General features: G+C 37.9%; 1 protein-coding gene across 1 annotated transcript in view; it reads right to left on the bottom strand.

Annotated features, from left to right (window-relative positions):
• Window positions 1-14,922: 14,922 nt before the first annotated feature.
• The window catches only part of LOC115214053 (ATPase ASNA1 homolog), a 32,475-nt gene continuing 29,258 nt past the window's right edge, over window positions 14,923-18,139 (bottom strand). Inside the window, exon 8 of the mRNA XM_029783094.2 lies at window positions 14,923-15,716. Coding sequence (XP_029638954.1) covers window positions 15,594-15,716 — 123 coding nt within the window. The 3' untranslated portion in view covers window positions 14,923-15,593. The remainder of the gene's footprint in view (window positions 15,717-18,139) is intronic.

Genomic DNA, 18,139 nt, shown 5'->3' with positions numbered 1-18,139 from the left:
AGTGAAGATGCCAACGACCGCTCGGTTCAAAGTCTTGACCAGAAATGGCCTGAACTCTTTGCATGAACACCCTCCCTGTACATAACTCCATGTCCCCCTACATGGCCTTGCTTTTTGAGCCAAAAAATTAACTTAACTTAACTATAGGTGGTTTATGGAGATGACACTCTTGACAATAACAATATGTACCGGTGGAGGAAAAAAATTTAAAGAAAAGGAAACTAGCATTGAAGACAAACCATGTAGTGGGACACTATCAGTAGTCAGCATACAGTTTACGGTGGTGAAAAAATGGAATAAAATTGTCCTAAAAATTGTGAAAATATATTGAAATAGAAACAAATTGTGATGACAGTGATAGCCCATAATTTCATTTAAACGATGTATGTAACATAACCAATGTGTAAACCGTGCATGTATTTAATAGCATGAAAACAGTACATATATTTACTAGCACTATGACCCGGCAACGCTGGGTCATCGTGCCAGTGCATGCATATACAGCTGCGTGCATGCGCACATACACGCGAGTACTGTCCAAATATCCAACCAATCACATACAGCTAGCAAACTTTCAATTGGTGTATCAAGTTTCGGACATTTTGATTAGGTTTCGGATAGAAAATTCAAAAAAAATTCACTTCTATTCATTTTAAATGCCTTTGCGGGGTGACTGGGGAAATGTAAGGATGTGCACGACCACCCTTGGGCGGTTTTGAATGACCATAGAAAGTGCGAGCCCTCTAACTGAAAAATTGTGGATTTGTATAAAGGACACACACACAGACATTTTGCCGTTTATATATATACTAGCAGAATTGCCCGGCGTTGCTCAGGGCTGAATTGCTTGAAAGTACTGTTAATGATTGCACTAAATTATGATGATTATTCAGGCAAATATTGGTATAAGTTTACGGTGGGAGATAAGGACTTAACGATAAAACGTGTGCCATTGCATTGTTTTGGGGAACCAAATTTCTGATGAGCATTATAGGGGCACCAACTTTAAGTTTGAGAAAGTGTGGTGGTAGTCCGGGGTGCTCAAAGGAATTGAGTACCTCTATTGGATAGTTGATGACGTCCTCTGGGTCAGGAGTTGTATCGATAGACTGATATACATAGACTTCCCCAGGAATGAGTTTTAGCATTTCATCATTAATATGGTGAACAGTTTTATTCCTCGGGGCCAGTATAGCCTTTTTGCCAATCCAATCCATATTCTGATAATTAGCTTGTAGATCTGGGAACACTGCATCTCTGAGATCAGAAGGCGTCTTAACAATGGTACAAATGGAATCGATGGCAATATTACCATTTTCATCCCCTGGTATTTTGCTTTCGCCAAGTGCAAGGAGGGTGTGAGGAAATGCTGCTGATGTGATATTACGTCGCATATGAGCACGCATATTGGTGTGAAGTTTGAGAGTTACTTCCCTTTATTAAAAAAAATATGCATTAAAATGGAAAAAAATGATGGTAAATTATTTGTAAAATCATAGACTCATCGTAGACGCGCGCTAATACCCACAAGGGCTCGATATGAATCACGACTATAAGATACCCGGTTTTGGTTAAACTGCATTGCAAAATGTGGGAGTAGTTAGGAATCTAAATCGGAGTAGACAGACACACAACCTTTCTTTTATATATAAATATTTTCGTCCTAAAAAACTTTGTATGGATTGAATGGTTACCTCTATGGAAATATATACACGCACATTATACATACATGTGTGTATAGATGAATATATAAATACATTTAAATATCTATATACACTTTTGGGCGATCTTTCTTTTTCTTAGAGATAACTTTAGATCTTATATTCGTCCTAAAAAACTTTGTATGGAGTGAAAGGTTACCTCTATGGAAATATATACACACACATTATACATACATCTGTGTATAGATGAATATATAGATCTTATATTCGTCCTAAAAAACTTTGTATGGAGTGAAAGGTTACCGCTATGGAAATATATACACACACATTATACATACATCTGTGTATAGATGAATATATAAATACATTTAAATATCTATATACACTTTTGGGCGATCTTTCTGCTACTTGGATATAGGTCTTATATTCGTCGTAAAAAACTTTCCTGTCACACACTCACGCACACGCACACACACACACACACACGCATCCTCACACACACACACACGCTAGCTTACAATTTTATTTATATATTTGCGTGTCTATGTGTGTAAAGTGGAAGTGGGAATGTATAGTGAAATAGTCACTCACTACAGAAAGTGAATTAGTTTCACTTTATTCGTTGCACACTGTATGTGCGTTTGCGTGTGCTGTATCCCACACTAAGAGAAGCATTTGACTCATACACCACAATGTGAGTTTTCTTTAAATTTTGCTTAATTGGGGTTGAAATTTTAAAAAGTGGACCTGTCACGACCCGATGCATTCTACTCTTAAAAATGCTAGGTAAATTGTAATTGAAGGAATCCTATATTGTAGATTTCTATAAGATACAAAGGGAGGCAGATAAAATCTGCCTTTTATAATAAGAGATATTTGATGAAAACAGTCACATTGCTCAGTGGTATTCGTGGCTGGGTATCGTACATTGGAGCAGTGTACCTTGGCTGCTACTTCTGCAATATCTAACATAACACTTAAAAATACTATACATGTAGATAACTGTGGTTGTGGCATAACGAGGGAGTTATTTTTTTTTCATGAAATTTTGGTGTCACTGGAAGTCTGCTCTGATCTACTAGAAGCGTTTGAAACCAAGAAAAACAAGTTTTCTTTCAATGTGGTGGCAGGAGATGAAACATGGTTATACCTTTATGATCCTGAAACGAAAGTTGAATGCACGTCTTCTCCAAGGACTAAGAAGTTCAATAGCCATTGATCCGCATAGAAAATTATGATAATTTTTTTTTAATGACAAAGGCGACATTCTCCTTGATTGTCTTGAGCGTGGCTGGACCGTGAACATTACGGTAAGACACTCAAATTGTTAGATAAGTCAAAAGGAGGAAGAGACCGAACAAGAATCTGAAAACTGTCCACATTCACTATGAAAATGTGCAACTATGCACATCATTGGCAAGATATCAGGAAAACGGCTTATTAGGCGGGTAGGTGTTTCCGCCCCTCCACCCGGCCCTTTGATTTTATTATTTGCCCCAGCATGGCCACAGCTCGTGAGCTGAAACTAGATAAAAGGAATGATATACAACAGCAAAACAAATCGTTAACTGGTTACAACTGGAGTCAAGTCTAAAGTTATACGCGATCAAAAAACATTAACGAATCGAGTGGAGAGCTGTCTACAACAGGAGTCTCATTCTAGAATGGAACAAAGTGGGTTGACCGTCGATTACGTTTTGAAAACTTCCAAACATAAACGTATGTGATTATGCGGGGAGAAGCACAACGGAGAATACAGATTTTTACGAGAAATGAACTGGATATAACTGGTAGTCTGTCGGTTACGAGTGTTCCATCTGATCCAATCAACGGAACAACCTGCTCGTGAAATTGATGTACAAGTGGCCGAGTGCTCCACAGATGCGTGTACCCCTTAATGTAGTTCACAGGGGTATTCATTGTCATACAGAATGTGACGAGGCTGGCCCTTTTGAAATTCAAGTACTTCTCATTTTGTCAGCTGACTTGAAATAAAATGTCTTGCGCAAGAACACAACGCTCCGCCGGGAATCGAACTCAAGACCTTACGATCATAAGCCAAATACTCTAACCACTAAGCCACGTGCCCGCACATCAGAAATGTGAAGCGGTTGGTTCATGGATTTTCAACCAGGAATTGAAATCGCGGCCCAAATGTTTCTACTAGCTTCTACTTTTGTTCTATGAAAATCGCAGTCGGAGATTTACGAGTCATCTCCAAATGGAGGTCAGCGATTGGTTAAAATTGCCAAAATGCTTGAAATTAAAGTGGAAATATGTTACAACATATATAATTTTCTCAATAAAGCCAAGAAAAATGATGTTTTATAAACACATTCTACCAGTATACGAAGTTTAAAAGTGTTTAGTTAACTAGAAATTGTGTTGACATGTGCCGTTCAAAAGGAAAAGATCCCATACCAATATTCTTTCCTCAGCGCTGTCAGAGTTAACACGTCTCTCTTTCTATTGGCGGCTATCACCAAGATAATATACCCCCATTACTCTCTTTATTCTGTGACACAGAGAGGTAAACTATTTTACTTTCTCTTTCTCACTTTTGTTCTGGCCACATAACAGTAAACAACAAATGACCACCACATTCTACACGAGTGACAACAGAACTACTCGTCTTCATAATTTAACAACTCGAAGCAATTGTATATTATAACAATAGATAAAACCATGTTAGCTGTTATTTATTTTCTTTCTTCTCATTTATACTAGTCGCCACTGCATCAAGAATACTGCATTCATTCCATTCCAGAGACTTCATGAAGAAACGAACTGCACAACCTTGTTTATAACTGGAGACTACGAATCGAACACCCGACACTGCTAACCAGCATACAGATCGTTACAAATATGTAAAGCAATTGAAAAATAAATTAAATGCCGAGCCTGAATTGAATGAAAAACAAAATAAGGCAAGAAAAAGAAAGAAAAATGTGTATGATAATATTCATACTGAATAATTTCAGCTGTCGATGGAATGAACCAGGTTATAAATGGCCTGTTTTATTTGGAAAATTCCGAACTTAAGACCACAGGAAATGTAGATGATGCTTTAGCGAGGGATGTCGCTAATGAAAACGTCAACACCTTAATAATTGGACTGTGCTATTAATCCAATGGCCATGAAATGCCTCTGTGCAGTAAATAACAACAACACTCGTATCTGTGCGAATAACTTCACGTCCAGGGTACACAATGTTCAATAAAGTTATCTGGGGTGAAGAAAGGGTCCTGAACAACTTGCCATGTTCCATGATAACGTTGAGAAAATACAAATAATTCAAGCTACAAGATTTACTTTCCACAGGCACTAGACGTAGTATACATAGCGAGTTGCTGGTAGGAATTTGAATATCGAATTCACGTGCCTGGCTCTCTTTTCCAAAGTTGACTTCGTCGAGCAGCGGAGAAGAAAGGAGAAAAGAGATATTTTCTTTATTAACCTATAAAAGGTTTACATAGAGGGGACATTACAAGTACAGACAGGAGAAGAAAAGAGAAAAGAGAGCAAGTTCGAGCAGGTGGATAGAGTTGTGAGCGACGAAGCATGGCTACAAACGAAACTTTCGCTACAACCTACAAAAAGCCAACAGAACTTCTGTCATGCGAATAATTTCAACTGCTTCTGTTTAGACAATAGCAGTAGCTATATGATATTATGAAATGGATTCTGTTTTTTCTATTCTTTATACTAAATAATCCTTTCTGCATGCAATAGGCACAAGGCCTGAAATTCTGTGGGATTACATCGACCTTAGTGCTCAACTGGTACTTAATTAATCGACACAGAAAGGGTAAAAGGCAAAGTCGATCGCAAAGCATTTTGCCCGGCATGCAATCGATCATGCCAGCTCACCACCTTTATACTAAATAATTATTCTAAATAATAATAAACAGAAGATTGAGGTCTTCTAAATGGAGAATTCAGTGGATTCACTGGCAACAAATTTTGTTTCAAAAAATGCAAATGTTATTTGCAGAACAGAATACTAGAAAAGTTTGTATCTGATCTTTTTGTAGCGTAGATTCGGGCGAAATTCCTCTCTCCCATTTATCATATATACGTACATTCGAACGTAGCAGGGAACAGCTAGCCTTTGGCTGCTATTTGGATCCTGTTATGTCTACTACTCTGATTGGTTGGTATTGGCACAATTTGTCTCTTACTCTGTCGCGTCAATTGCCATGTATAACCTGTTGGAGTCCCTAAATACGATCGTGTGGGACAGCCTGTTCTCTACCCTGTTTTGAGCCTACAGTTTCTTTTAAAAACCCAGCTTTCCCTCTTTCCGGTGTCTTTGGTTCCAGCCCTTTTAAGGTCTAACCACTGATCACACAGACACAGCCAGTTCCAACGACAACGCCAGACAACACCGCCATAGCAACTACGTTGAAACTCACCAACTTCGTCCAACAGCATTACGGCAACCTCCGTCTTTGTCGCCACCATCATGTCCTTCTTAACATCGTCAACATCATCTCTTTACGTACACAGCTCAGCAAGCAACTCATCCAGGTTCTAACACTTCGCTGTTGGTGAATTACTTTACCATGGATCAAGAGCGAATATACAACCTGCATGAACTCCTGTATCAAGTGACCCATGCTGCAGCATCGCAGTCACGACTTCACGTACGGCACGTACCTGTAACCGGTTCAGCATGACAGCCACGACTTCACGTACCTGTAACTGGCTCCGTATCACATCCACGACTTCTTGGATACAGTATTTCAGCTACCGTCTACAACTGACTACGAACTAGTATTCATTATCATTCTTGTGTCTATGAACTTACTTCTGAATACAATAGCTATAGACTCTTTTACTGTTTCCTTATCGACATCCTTAAATGTACTTAACACATGTGCATACATCTATGGGATCTTTTCCTTTTGAACTGCAGCCAATTTCTTGTTAACTAAACACTTTAAAACTTCGTATACTGGTAGAATGTGTCAAAATAAAACATTTTTTTCTCTTGGCTTTCTTGAGAAAAGTGTAATTTGTAAGTTTAATGTAGTTTAATTTTTCGAATTTTAACCAATCCTATGCCCTCTTTTGAGCTAAAATCATTTGCTGCGTCTAAAACAGACAACACCCTGTCACTAACCCTAACCATCACCCTAACCCTAAATTTTAGCCTTTCGTGTTTTTTTTTCTTAATTGTTAAATTAATTTAATTGTTACGCATATAAAAAAAACTAAAGCAATGGAATTAAATTAATTTACCAATTAAGAAAAAAAAATTAGGGGGGAGGTTTAGGGTTAGTTACAAGATGTTGTCTCAGTTTTAGACGCAGCAAATGATTTTAGTTGAATGGAGGTAATCGATTGGTTAAAATTGCCGAAATGCTCGGATTTTCAGACGAAATATCTTACAAACTATAGAATTTTCTCAATAAATCCAAGATAAAATGATGTTTTATAAACACATTCTACCAGTATACGAAGTTTAAAAGTGTTTAGTTAACTAGAAATTGTTTGACATCTGCCGTTCAAAAGGAAAAGATCCCATCTATGCTTACGCACACACATACATTTTGCTCTCATTACGGCATCTCTAATATTCTGGATACATGACGCACACACAGACACATATGTTAACATATCAATAAATCTCTTAATCATTCTACGCGGTTGTGTCTCCTTTTTCTATTTGGTAAGTAAATGGTTCTATCAATATCTCTCTTTCATTGTAACTGCCGTGTGATCTGGTACTAAAGACCCATTCTCATCACTTCGCATCGCTCGGTCATTTACATTTTTAACATGAGTAGCAAGTTAAGATTAGAAATTTGCATTCCGACAACTTCTATAACCTCCTACATACGAGCATAAAATCATTTAGAAACACTAACTATATCGTTATACCCATGAAAAAAATATGTACGAAAGGTATTATAACCTACATACGAGCATAAAATCAATTAGAAATACTATATCCATGAAAAAAATGTATACATTTAAAGGTATTATGAACACACAAGTATGTGTGTGTGTGTGAGATTAACAATGTGTTATGCTGCTAAAAATAGACGACAATGTAGATCATATTGACAAGCGTAATCCATGCATAACACAAATTCCTATGTTAAGTAAGTAGATTTTATCTTAGAAATCAAATAAGGCACAAAACTATTTATATGAAACATTAATACCTATATTATCAAGGCGTGCAACAGGTTCAGGAGTAACTGGTCTCTAACCAACTGGACGAATGGCAGCAAAGTAGGTAACAGTATAACTTGCTCGGCGAACTAAAAGCCAAAGTGATTTGGTCGCTGGAGTTAGTCGGTGAGTGGTATAATTCTTGTTATTGCACAGCTACAGGTCAGCCCAGATAGAGCAAGCCCTTGGCACAAAATGTTGCCGCTCAACTATCGAGGTGTTTTTCCACACAGTGTACATTGCACTGAAAAGCCTGGACATTCATAACCAGATCTTTTTCAAGAGTTTGTTCAATGAGGACTGGCCTGGATTGGAACAATAATAAAAAATAAACAGTTGTTGGCATCCTTTTGTCTCGGGAGACAATGGAATTGCGCATAAACTAATCCAGTCTGGTTTTTACATTTCATGTCCTCTTCAGTTTCCTCTCCAGTTTTGCGCAGGCCTGGGATAGATGTAAGAAAATCCTGGGTAGCCCAATCGTCAGGATTCCTCTCTCGACCTTGCTGATGTGGTCCAAAGGAGAGCAGAGCATTACGTTTGGCACCAGTTTGGTTGCAGGAGCTGCCGGAAGAGAGTCGAACACTAAATCGCCTACGGGAGTTCACTCCGGATTTCTTTGAAGGTTGTCTCCTTTCAGTAACCCTGGATAGGAGCCCATACCGGGGACTGTCAGCCGGAGCCAGTTGAGCCCGGAACTCGTGTCAGGCAGGGTCGTCACTCCCAGAAGTAGTGAAGAAAATCGCTACCCACTACCAAAGTACTAATTCTACCATTTATATATATAAAAAAAAGAAAATATAATGAACATGTAAATGAATGTTTAACTAAGAACGAAATTATTTCGAAGAGTTTAACAAATATTTCAATCAACAGCAGTAACAATATACCTGTACAAATATGTTAGGCGGAAAATATAATGGATACAGCTGTAGTGTTCAAGGAGTTATTTTGCCATAGACGTTGCACAGACGAAGTTTTTAGATATGACAAAGTTGCTGAAAAAAAAAAAAAGAAAAAGGAAAAGTGTTGATGGAAGAATTGTCTCATTGCTCAAAAATCTAATTCAAAAGCGGGCTAAGTGTAAACCAATACATCTGTGCTTTAAGAAATACGGCATGGTGGGGTTACAAATAACAGCTGAAAAACCACTCCATGAAACATTGAGAAAGATCCTCTCGACTGAGTTGGGTAGGTTTAGAGTACTGTCAGCTGTACTTTCAGGACTAAGTACTCAGTCAAAACGTATGTAGCATAAACTCGGGCGAAAATCCCCTTAGCTTAGATTTTTGGGCCCTATCAATTTTGAAAAGTCTCAAGTTTAAAAGGCCGAAACTGTGCTGATGATTGGAAGCTTGACTGATGAATAGCAAGCCACGAATGTTCCGTCCTAGTTTTCCTGTCTGTCTTCATATCGCCCATCTGTCCGTATGTTTTTATTGTCGTCCGTTATGTTCTTGTTCCGTTTATATATATATATATATAAGGCGGAGTGTTGTGAAAGACCCATCACAGCCGCAGACGTACAGGATGCAATGGCAGGCTGCGTGGGACACAAGTCGCCAGGCTTGGATGGTCTGCCCTACGAACTTTATTGACATATGCCAGACTTGTTTGGAGCGTCTTGGCAGCTGTCTAATGCAACTGGCAGCAAAACGGGAATATCACTGTCTCTGCAAAGCGAGGAGCGGTGGCACTGCTAAAGAAAGATCCAAACAAGGGGAACGTTAAAGATAACTTCAGGCTCATCACCCTGCACGATACAGATTTTGGCCAAGGTGTTAGCCGCTAGGTTGGCGCTTGTAATTGAGAAACTGGTTGACAAGGCGCAAACGTGCACCGTGCCGGGCAGAAGTATCCATGACAACCTCCATCTGATGCGCTATATCATAGACAGAGTAGTTAAGAAAGCTGGCATGGGTGGGGCGCTGATCAATCGAAAGCTTTCGATAGGGTAGCCCATCACTACTTGGAGGCTGTCCATAGAGCGGCTGGTTTCGGTCCCATCTTCCGCCGTTGGATCACTGACTTATACAGTGGCATCCGATTGGTAGTTTGTGTAAATGGTCATCTGTCCAGACAATTTAGCATCACACGTTCGGTTCGTCAGGGATGGCCCCTCTCGACACTTCTGTACGTATTGATACTCGAGCCACTACTGCGGAAGCTGGCGACGCTGAGGGGCATCCCGCGAGAACTGGGATGCAGGAAGAGCGTGTCTGCATACGCGGACGACGTCATCATCATCATAGTGTCGAGCCACTATGCAAGGGGGATAAAGATGAGAGATTGAATAAATGAATTTATGTGAAGACATCAGGGGAGATAACATTACGATGGCTATTATTGCTGCTGCTGCTGCTGTTTATTTGATTGCTGCGACCACTCCTTTTGAAAACAGCTTTGATCACACTATTAATGGAAGTTACCACATGCTCTTGCAGGAAGATGAAAAGTACAGTATTGAATGTTTATTTTATTAATGATTATATAAATAAATTTTTTCTCTACCTATTTCATTTAAGTACATATTTTTGATAAGGTTTATAAATAACCGAAATGTGTAAAATAAAAACATTTTTTAATGTATTTATATAAAGAAATTTACATGTACCTAATTTTTAAAAAAGTAGCATTTTAGTTCTTTTTTTTCGTAAATATCTACTTACTCATGTGTTACCTCTACATTATATATATATATTATATATATATAATGTAGAGGTAACACATGAGTAAGTAGATATTTACGAAAAAAAAGAACTAAAATGCTACTTTTTTAAAAATTAGGTACATGTAAATTTCTTTATATATATATACTCGGGTATATATATATACAAGGGTCCGGGAACAGGGGGTGCACCTGCACCCCTTGGAATTTTCAGGTGGTGCAAGAGCAAAATTTGCACCTCCTACATAATTTTACCAATTTCAGAAAATAGTGTCTAAAAAGTTATCTGGGATCTTTTCCTTTTGAACGGCAGTTTTCAACGCAATTTCTAGTTAACTAAACACTTTTAAACTTCGTATACTGGTAGAATGTGTCAAAATAAAACATTTTTTTCTCTTGGCTTTCTTGAAAAAATTGTAATTTGTAAGTTTTACGTAGTTTAATTTTTCGAATTTTAACCAATCATGTCAAATGATACTTTTTCCATCAGCCATATTATCAAACTAACCTTTAAATGCAGCAAACTCATAGGCTGCATCCTACGAACATTCATGACAAGGGAATCGGTAGTTAGTTTTATTTTTAGGGAAAATCCTAGTTCTGAGCAGTTTATATTACTGCTTACAATTTTAATCTTCTAACTCATCTGGTTGCATAGAAGAAATTGAAGGGTTACGAGGAATGTTCACTGGTAAAATACCTTCAGTTAAAAGTCTTATTTACCGAGAATGTCTGAAAGCGCTGAGTCTCTTGACACCTAAGAGAAATATATACTATCACATTCATATGGAAAATTGTTGGGGGACATATGGCGTAGTGGTTAAGAGCGCGGGCTACTAACCCCAAGATTCCAAGTAGTGACCTGAACACTAACAACAACAACTATAACATCGAAAAATACATTAGGAATGAGAACACAGGTTCGAAATTTACCCAAGACACCTGAAGAAGGCTGGAGGGTATATCAGCTGAAACGTTGTGTTAACAACAAACAAGATGAGGACAAATACCCATCGGATGTAAATAATGTATATAATTCCTCATCTCTAAAATATAGAACTGTGGAGGGACATGTTCCACACTTCGGCACTGGAGAGAGTTTTAATGCACGAACATTTATATACTCTAAGCTTGCAAATATACTACATTCGAAATCATGGGCTAAAATACTCTATCGTAACAATCTGACATTTAGAGTTCCCCCAACTGTTCAACTACCTATCTAAATTAAAAGAAATATAAGAGACACTTCTACTGAAACATTAAAAAAAAACCCTCCCAAAACACATTAGATGTACTCTTAACGATACCTTAGAAGTCAACCATTCAAGGATGATGCATTCTGAGGAGAACAGCTGCTAGAAAACTCAATCATAGACCACCTTCCAGTCAAGAAGCAACAACAAAACCTAATTGAAAATACATTAAGGCGGTGCTCTAGAATGGCTGCAGTACTATCATTACTTTCTAAAAAATTTGTAGGGAACTTCCTCAAAAGTTTCGAGGATTTTATAACTTCCTGGAAAGTTTCGGGGGTCTCCCATCTTCTTGTAAAATTGACCGGAAACTTCCGAGGATTTCATGGAAAGTTCCCCAAATTCCTGGGAAATTGGTAGGAAACTTCTGGGGATGTCCCAACTTCCTGGAAAATTGATAGGAAACTTCCGGGGATTTCACAACCTCCTGGAAAATTGGTAGGAAACTTCCGGGGATTCCCAATTTCCTGGAAAATCGATCGAAAACTACACTACATCCTTCAAAATTTTCATGTCCTGAAATCCGCCAACAGTACACCTGAGCACTGTATACAACAATTTCCTTCATCCTTACATGTGTGTGTGCTGACTTTCTGTGCAACATTTTATGGCTGTTAGTCTATGTAATGTCACACGCTCACTTCTCTTCCCACTCAGTGTTCAATATTTGGTGCAAGACTGTCTCTTTCCTATCTATTTCTCTTGTGCTTCTCCTCTCCCATCTATCTACCTCTCTGCTGCATTCCATTTCTTCCTCTGTTAACTACCTACTGTCTATCTTTATTCCCTTATTTCTCCGCACTCTATCTTTCTTCCTACTTACTCTTCCCTAACCTTCTCTACTCTTTCTTCACTCGTTTGGTACCAAAAGACAATCCAATTTTTTATCACTCATCGTTTTTCTACTTGACCAGTGCATAGGTAAGACATCATTGTTTAATGTCCATTTTCCATGTTGGAATAGGTTGAATGGTTCGACTGGGGCCTGGGAAGCTGCACCAGGCTGATCTGGCAGTGTTTCTACATCTGGATGCCCTTCCTAATGCCAACCACTCTGAGTGTAGTGGGTGCTGTTTTTACGTGCCACCGGCACAGGGGCCAATTTCCTGCCTAGTACTCATCTCAGATCCCCAGTTTATCTTTTCTTTCCTTCTAACTTCCTTCCCTCTACCCCATCTCTCTATCCTTCTCATTGTACTTTTGGAACACTAGCACCATTATTTTCTTCCTTTTTTGTTAGTTTTTGTCATGTAGTATCCCACACTGAAATATTTGCAATTTGTATTTTTACTGCTTATTTTAGCTCTGCTTGATACATTTCCAAAATTAAACATTTTAATATACTCTTTTTACTTGTTTCAGTCATTTGACTGCGGCCATGCTGGAGCACCGCCTTTAATCGAGCAAATCGACTCCAGTACTTATTCTATCGGTCTCTTTTGCCGAACCGCTAAGTGACGGGGACGTAAACACACCAGCATCGGTTGTCAAGCAATGCTAGGGGAACAAACACAGACACACAAACATATTCACACACACTTATATATATATACATATATACGACAGGCTTCTTTCAGTCTCCATCTACCAAATCCACTCACAAGGCATTGGTCAGCCCGGGGCTATAGCAGAAGACACGTGCCGAAGATGCCACGCAGTGGGACTGAACCCGGAACCATGTGGTTGGTTAGCAAGCTACTTACCAAACAGCCACTCCTGCGCCTATATGCAAAATATACTTCACATTATTATATATACTATGCATTAATGCAAAAAATATTGTTTATTGGCTATCTTCAAAATGATCACACCATCAATGGAAAATTTCAATACCAACTTCCTAAGGCAGTTATGAAAGGCTATCAAGACCAAACACCCCAAAAAACTGATGAATGGGGTCTTGTTTCATTAGGACAATGCTTCAGCACACAAGTCCTTGGCTTTGGTTTCAATGGCTGCTGTGTATGACTGGCTTTGAACTGGTTGATCATCCTTCCTATGTTAGTGATTTGGTTCCTTCTGGTTATCATCTGTTTCCCAACATAGAAAAACACTCAGATGAGCACCAGTATCACTATGATGAGAACATCTTATCTGTTGTTGATGACCATTTTGATCAACAGAAAAGCTTCTTCACCAGTGCGACCCAAGCACTGCAACTACGAATGGAAGTATGTAGACAGTAAGAAGAACTATGTTAGAAAATGAGCTTCATTTGGTCACATTCCATTGAGAGTGTCTTGCTCAGATTATGAACATTTCAGCCAGCCCTCATAATAATAAAAATTATTATTATACCTGCATTTGTTAATGTTAACATTGGAAAAATCCACATTTTTCATTAAAAAATTAGGACCTGGGTTTGCACCCCCTTAGCAAATTTTGTTGCTGGGCCAGTGTGTGCATGCACACACACCATTATTTACTTATTTAACTGTATGATTGGAACCCAGAACAATGAAAAATGAACTAAACATCGCACAATGATGTTTGTAATATTTTTACTCAGCTCATCATTCTCTCAATAATAATAATAATTTCTTTGAACAAGACCAGATTTTGTTGGGAAGATTGTATAGTCAGTTGCATTTAAGACATATCTTACTGATATTTTATTGAGAACAAAAAGAGATAATCAAAATGACCTCAGTACGAATATTAATAATAATAGTAAGCCTTTCTTGCAATAGGCACATGGCCTGAAATTTTTGGGGAGGGTGCTAGTCAGTTACATCAACCTCAGTACTCAACTGGTACTTATTTTATCGACTCTGAAAGGATGAAAGACAAAGTTGACCTCTGCAGAATTTGAACTCAGAATGTAAAGACGAATGAAATGCCACTAAGCATTTTGTCCAGCATGCTAATGATTCTGCCAGGTTGCCACCCTAATAATAATAATAACAATAATAATACACTGGTACAAGGTTACATATTTTTGGAGGGTCACTTTGTCAAATTGATCCAGTATACTACTGGCTCTTATCTTTTTGACTCCGAGGGAAAAAAATGAAAGGTAAAGTTGGCCTTGAGAGTAGGGCTTGAATTCAAAGCAAAAATGAAAGTAACTAAACATCATTTTGTTTGGCGTTTCACTGACAATTCTTCGACCACTTTTTTAAGACATGTATACGGTAAATGAATTGACCTTAGTATGCTGCTAATAACTGTTTTATTGATCCCGGTCAAATGAAAGGCAAAAACAGATCCTGCTTTTAAAGATTTAAAGAATAAATATCAAAGCATCAAGCAAACTTATCACACATTTCCCCAGTAAATATTGATAATTTCAGCACCTGTAAAGGTGAGGTAATCCCCACAATTAAATAATCTTTTAAGAAGAATACATCACCAAATTCCCAGCCTTAATAATTTTAATAATTACTTGTGATTCCTTAAGGCAGATTTAAGCCTTTCTGTCCAAATATAATGGCTGTGATAAGATATGAATACAATTGTCCATTATCCAGAAGACAAGAGCCTTATTCATTAATTTAATGAAGCCTAACAAGAATAGTACAAAAGGTTAAAAAAAAAAAAGAATGAGAGGGAGAGGAGAAAAGCTGATATGAAGACAGCTGTCAGGAGCAAATCTAGTTTTATTGTGTACTGGGCAAAAGTAATAAAAGATATGCAGAGAGGAAGGTAATAGAGCAATTAGCTAGAGATGTAGCTAGCTAGTGACATACAGATAGAATCAATGAGATAGATAAAGAGACAGAATAGAGACATAGGGTAGCTAAATAGACTGAAAGAAAAGAGAGGGGGAGAAAGAAAGAGAGGGAACACAATATTGTGAAGTTGAAAGGGCTGTGGTTGCATTGTTATCGTGGTATGTAAGGGGTGATGAGATATTTGGAAAAACTCTTTATTTTTTCAGCCCCTCGTACTTCCTCATCCATCAAAGGTAGCTGGGTGATGTGGAAATCTTCATATAGATCAAGGATCTGGAGAATAAAAAAAAAAAGAAAAGAAATGTAATTATAAGTACAGTGTATATATGTAAGAGAAAGTAGAAATGAAATAAGCAAATGAATTATATTCAGTGCATGTGTGTCTGTACTTGAGTTGCAGTTTACAGATATAAACATTAAAGTAATTAGTAGAGTCCATTTTTGAGTGAAAGAAAATTCGTAATTAAATATATATCAATGTTTCACACAATCAAGCAAGTACCATAAATACTCGAGTATAGTCCGCCCTTGAGTATAATACGCAGGAGATTTTTAGGGGGCTGTACCTCCGAAAAACCTAAACCTTGTGTATAATACGCACCCCTTCTCTAATTTGAGTCATGTGTAATTAAGCCAGCAGTACCTAGTCGAACAAACACTTCCGCACATGCGTAATAGAATAATGGTGATGTTCTTAACTGTTATATGGGAATGTAAATATGTTTGCAAATTGTTTTTGTTACATGTTATTCTGTGTTCGGAATACTTTTATTTTAATAAATGTTGCTTACTGCAAGTTATGGATGATTCTTTTATGACTTCATTGCTTTCAGGCTTAGCTTAAGGTATTTTCACGCCCGACATCACGAAATGCATCTGAATAAACATTGCCGGACAGAAAATAGAGACTCAGACATTGCATAGTACGCACTAGGGATTTTGACCATTAAATTTTGGGGGAAAAATGCGGATTATATTCGAGGATTTACGGTAGATGGATGTAAAGCAGAGGTGAATATGTAACCAGTTGAGGTGTAGACGTTGGTGATTTGTAGTGGACCAGCAGTGAATAATAATATTGTTTCATATCAGAATGGCTGATTTTTTTTTTTTTTTCAAATAAACACATGCACTATGTATTCTTTCTTCACTCGTTTATTACTATTCTTATTCTATTATTTTAACTCATGTCCATTGTCCCGAAACATTTTGTCACACATCTGTGACCTCTTCAGTGACACTTTTCGTTTTCGTGTGTGTTCTTGCTCCACTTACTCCATTCTAATAATAATAATAATAATAAATGCCCTGATATAATACCAGGCAGTGGCTCTCATGGCTTCTGATCTTAACTGATTGGAAGTGTTATCATGTACATTGTTTTGTCTTGGTATAAAAGATGGGCTACAGCAAACATTCTGCTCAATAGCACAGAATTGCTTATCAGTTGCTTGAACTTAACCAGTTAAACATGTCTCTTAGTGGCTGACGATATGTGCATCTCTGATCATGAGTAGAAGTAATGGGGGAGCATCACAGTCATGTGTTGAGAGGAATTCTTTGGGGTTTGGATAATTCACCTTTGGAAACATGGGTGTTTTGTTCATCATCTTTAAATAACCCTTATTCAGGGATCTTTTGAGCAAGATGGGGTATTTAACCTGAAGAAAATTGTAACTGGGCTCCACCTGCAAGGTCATGTGCTGTTTATCTTGATATGAGATCACTATGTTGTGTACATATGGTTCTGATACATGTGCCTGGTGTACCCTTATCAGCCGGGTAGTCATGATGGGTATACTGGGCTTCTGATATTTTACCCCAGAGTTACTTTGATGGCATTTACTGCCCTCTCACTCAATAATAATCATAATGGTTTCAAATTTTGGTACAAGGCCAGCAATTTCAGGGAAGCAGCTAAGTCAATTACATCAACTCCAGTGTTCAACTGGTATTGATTTCATTGACTCTGAAAGGATGAAAGGCGAAGTCAAATCTGATGGTATTTGAACTCTGAATGTAAAGTTGGAAGAAATGCTGTTAAGGATACTTTCCAGTTTGCTAATGATTCAGCCAGTTTGTTGCCTAATCCTTTCTACTATAGGCACAAGGCCAGGAATTTTGGGGGAGAGGGTAGTTGAATACATTGGCCCCAATGCTCAACTGGCACTTATTTTACTGACCTTCCTAAAGGATGAAAGGCAAAATCAACCTTGATGGAATTTGAACTCAGAACATAAAGACAAGAAATGCCATTTTGTGTGGGATGCTAACGATTCTGCCAGCTTGTTGCCTTAGTAATAAGCATGATAATCCATTTTGCTACAGGTACAAGGCCTGGAATTATGTGGGAGAAGGTAAGTTGATTACATAGACCACAGGACTCAACTGGTACTTATTTTATTGACTAGAAAAGGATGAAAGGTAAAGTTAACCTCAGAATGTAAAGACGGATGAAATTCCACAAAGCATTTTGTCCCAGTGCGCTAAAAATTCTGCAAGCTCACCATGTTCATAATAATAATAATAATAATAATAATAATAATAATAATAATATAATAATCCTTTCTACTATAGCACAAATCCTGAATTTTGGAGGATAGGGCTAGTCGATCACATCGACCCCAGTGCTCCATTGGTACTAATTTCATCGACCCCAAAAGTATGAAAGGCAAAGTCAATATCATCATTTTTTC

This window comes from Octopus sinensis, linkage group LG7, assembly GCF_006345805.1.
Source record: "Octopus sinensis linkage group LG7, ASM634580v1, whole genome shotgun sequence".
NCBI lineage: Eukaryota > Metazoa > Mollusca > Cephalopoda > Octopoda > Octopodidae > Octopus > Octopus sinensis.
The sequence above is the reverse complement of the archived record's forward strand: the minus strand, read 5'-3'. Positions and strand labels throughout refer to the sequence as shown.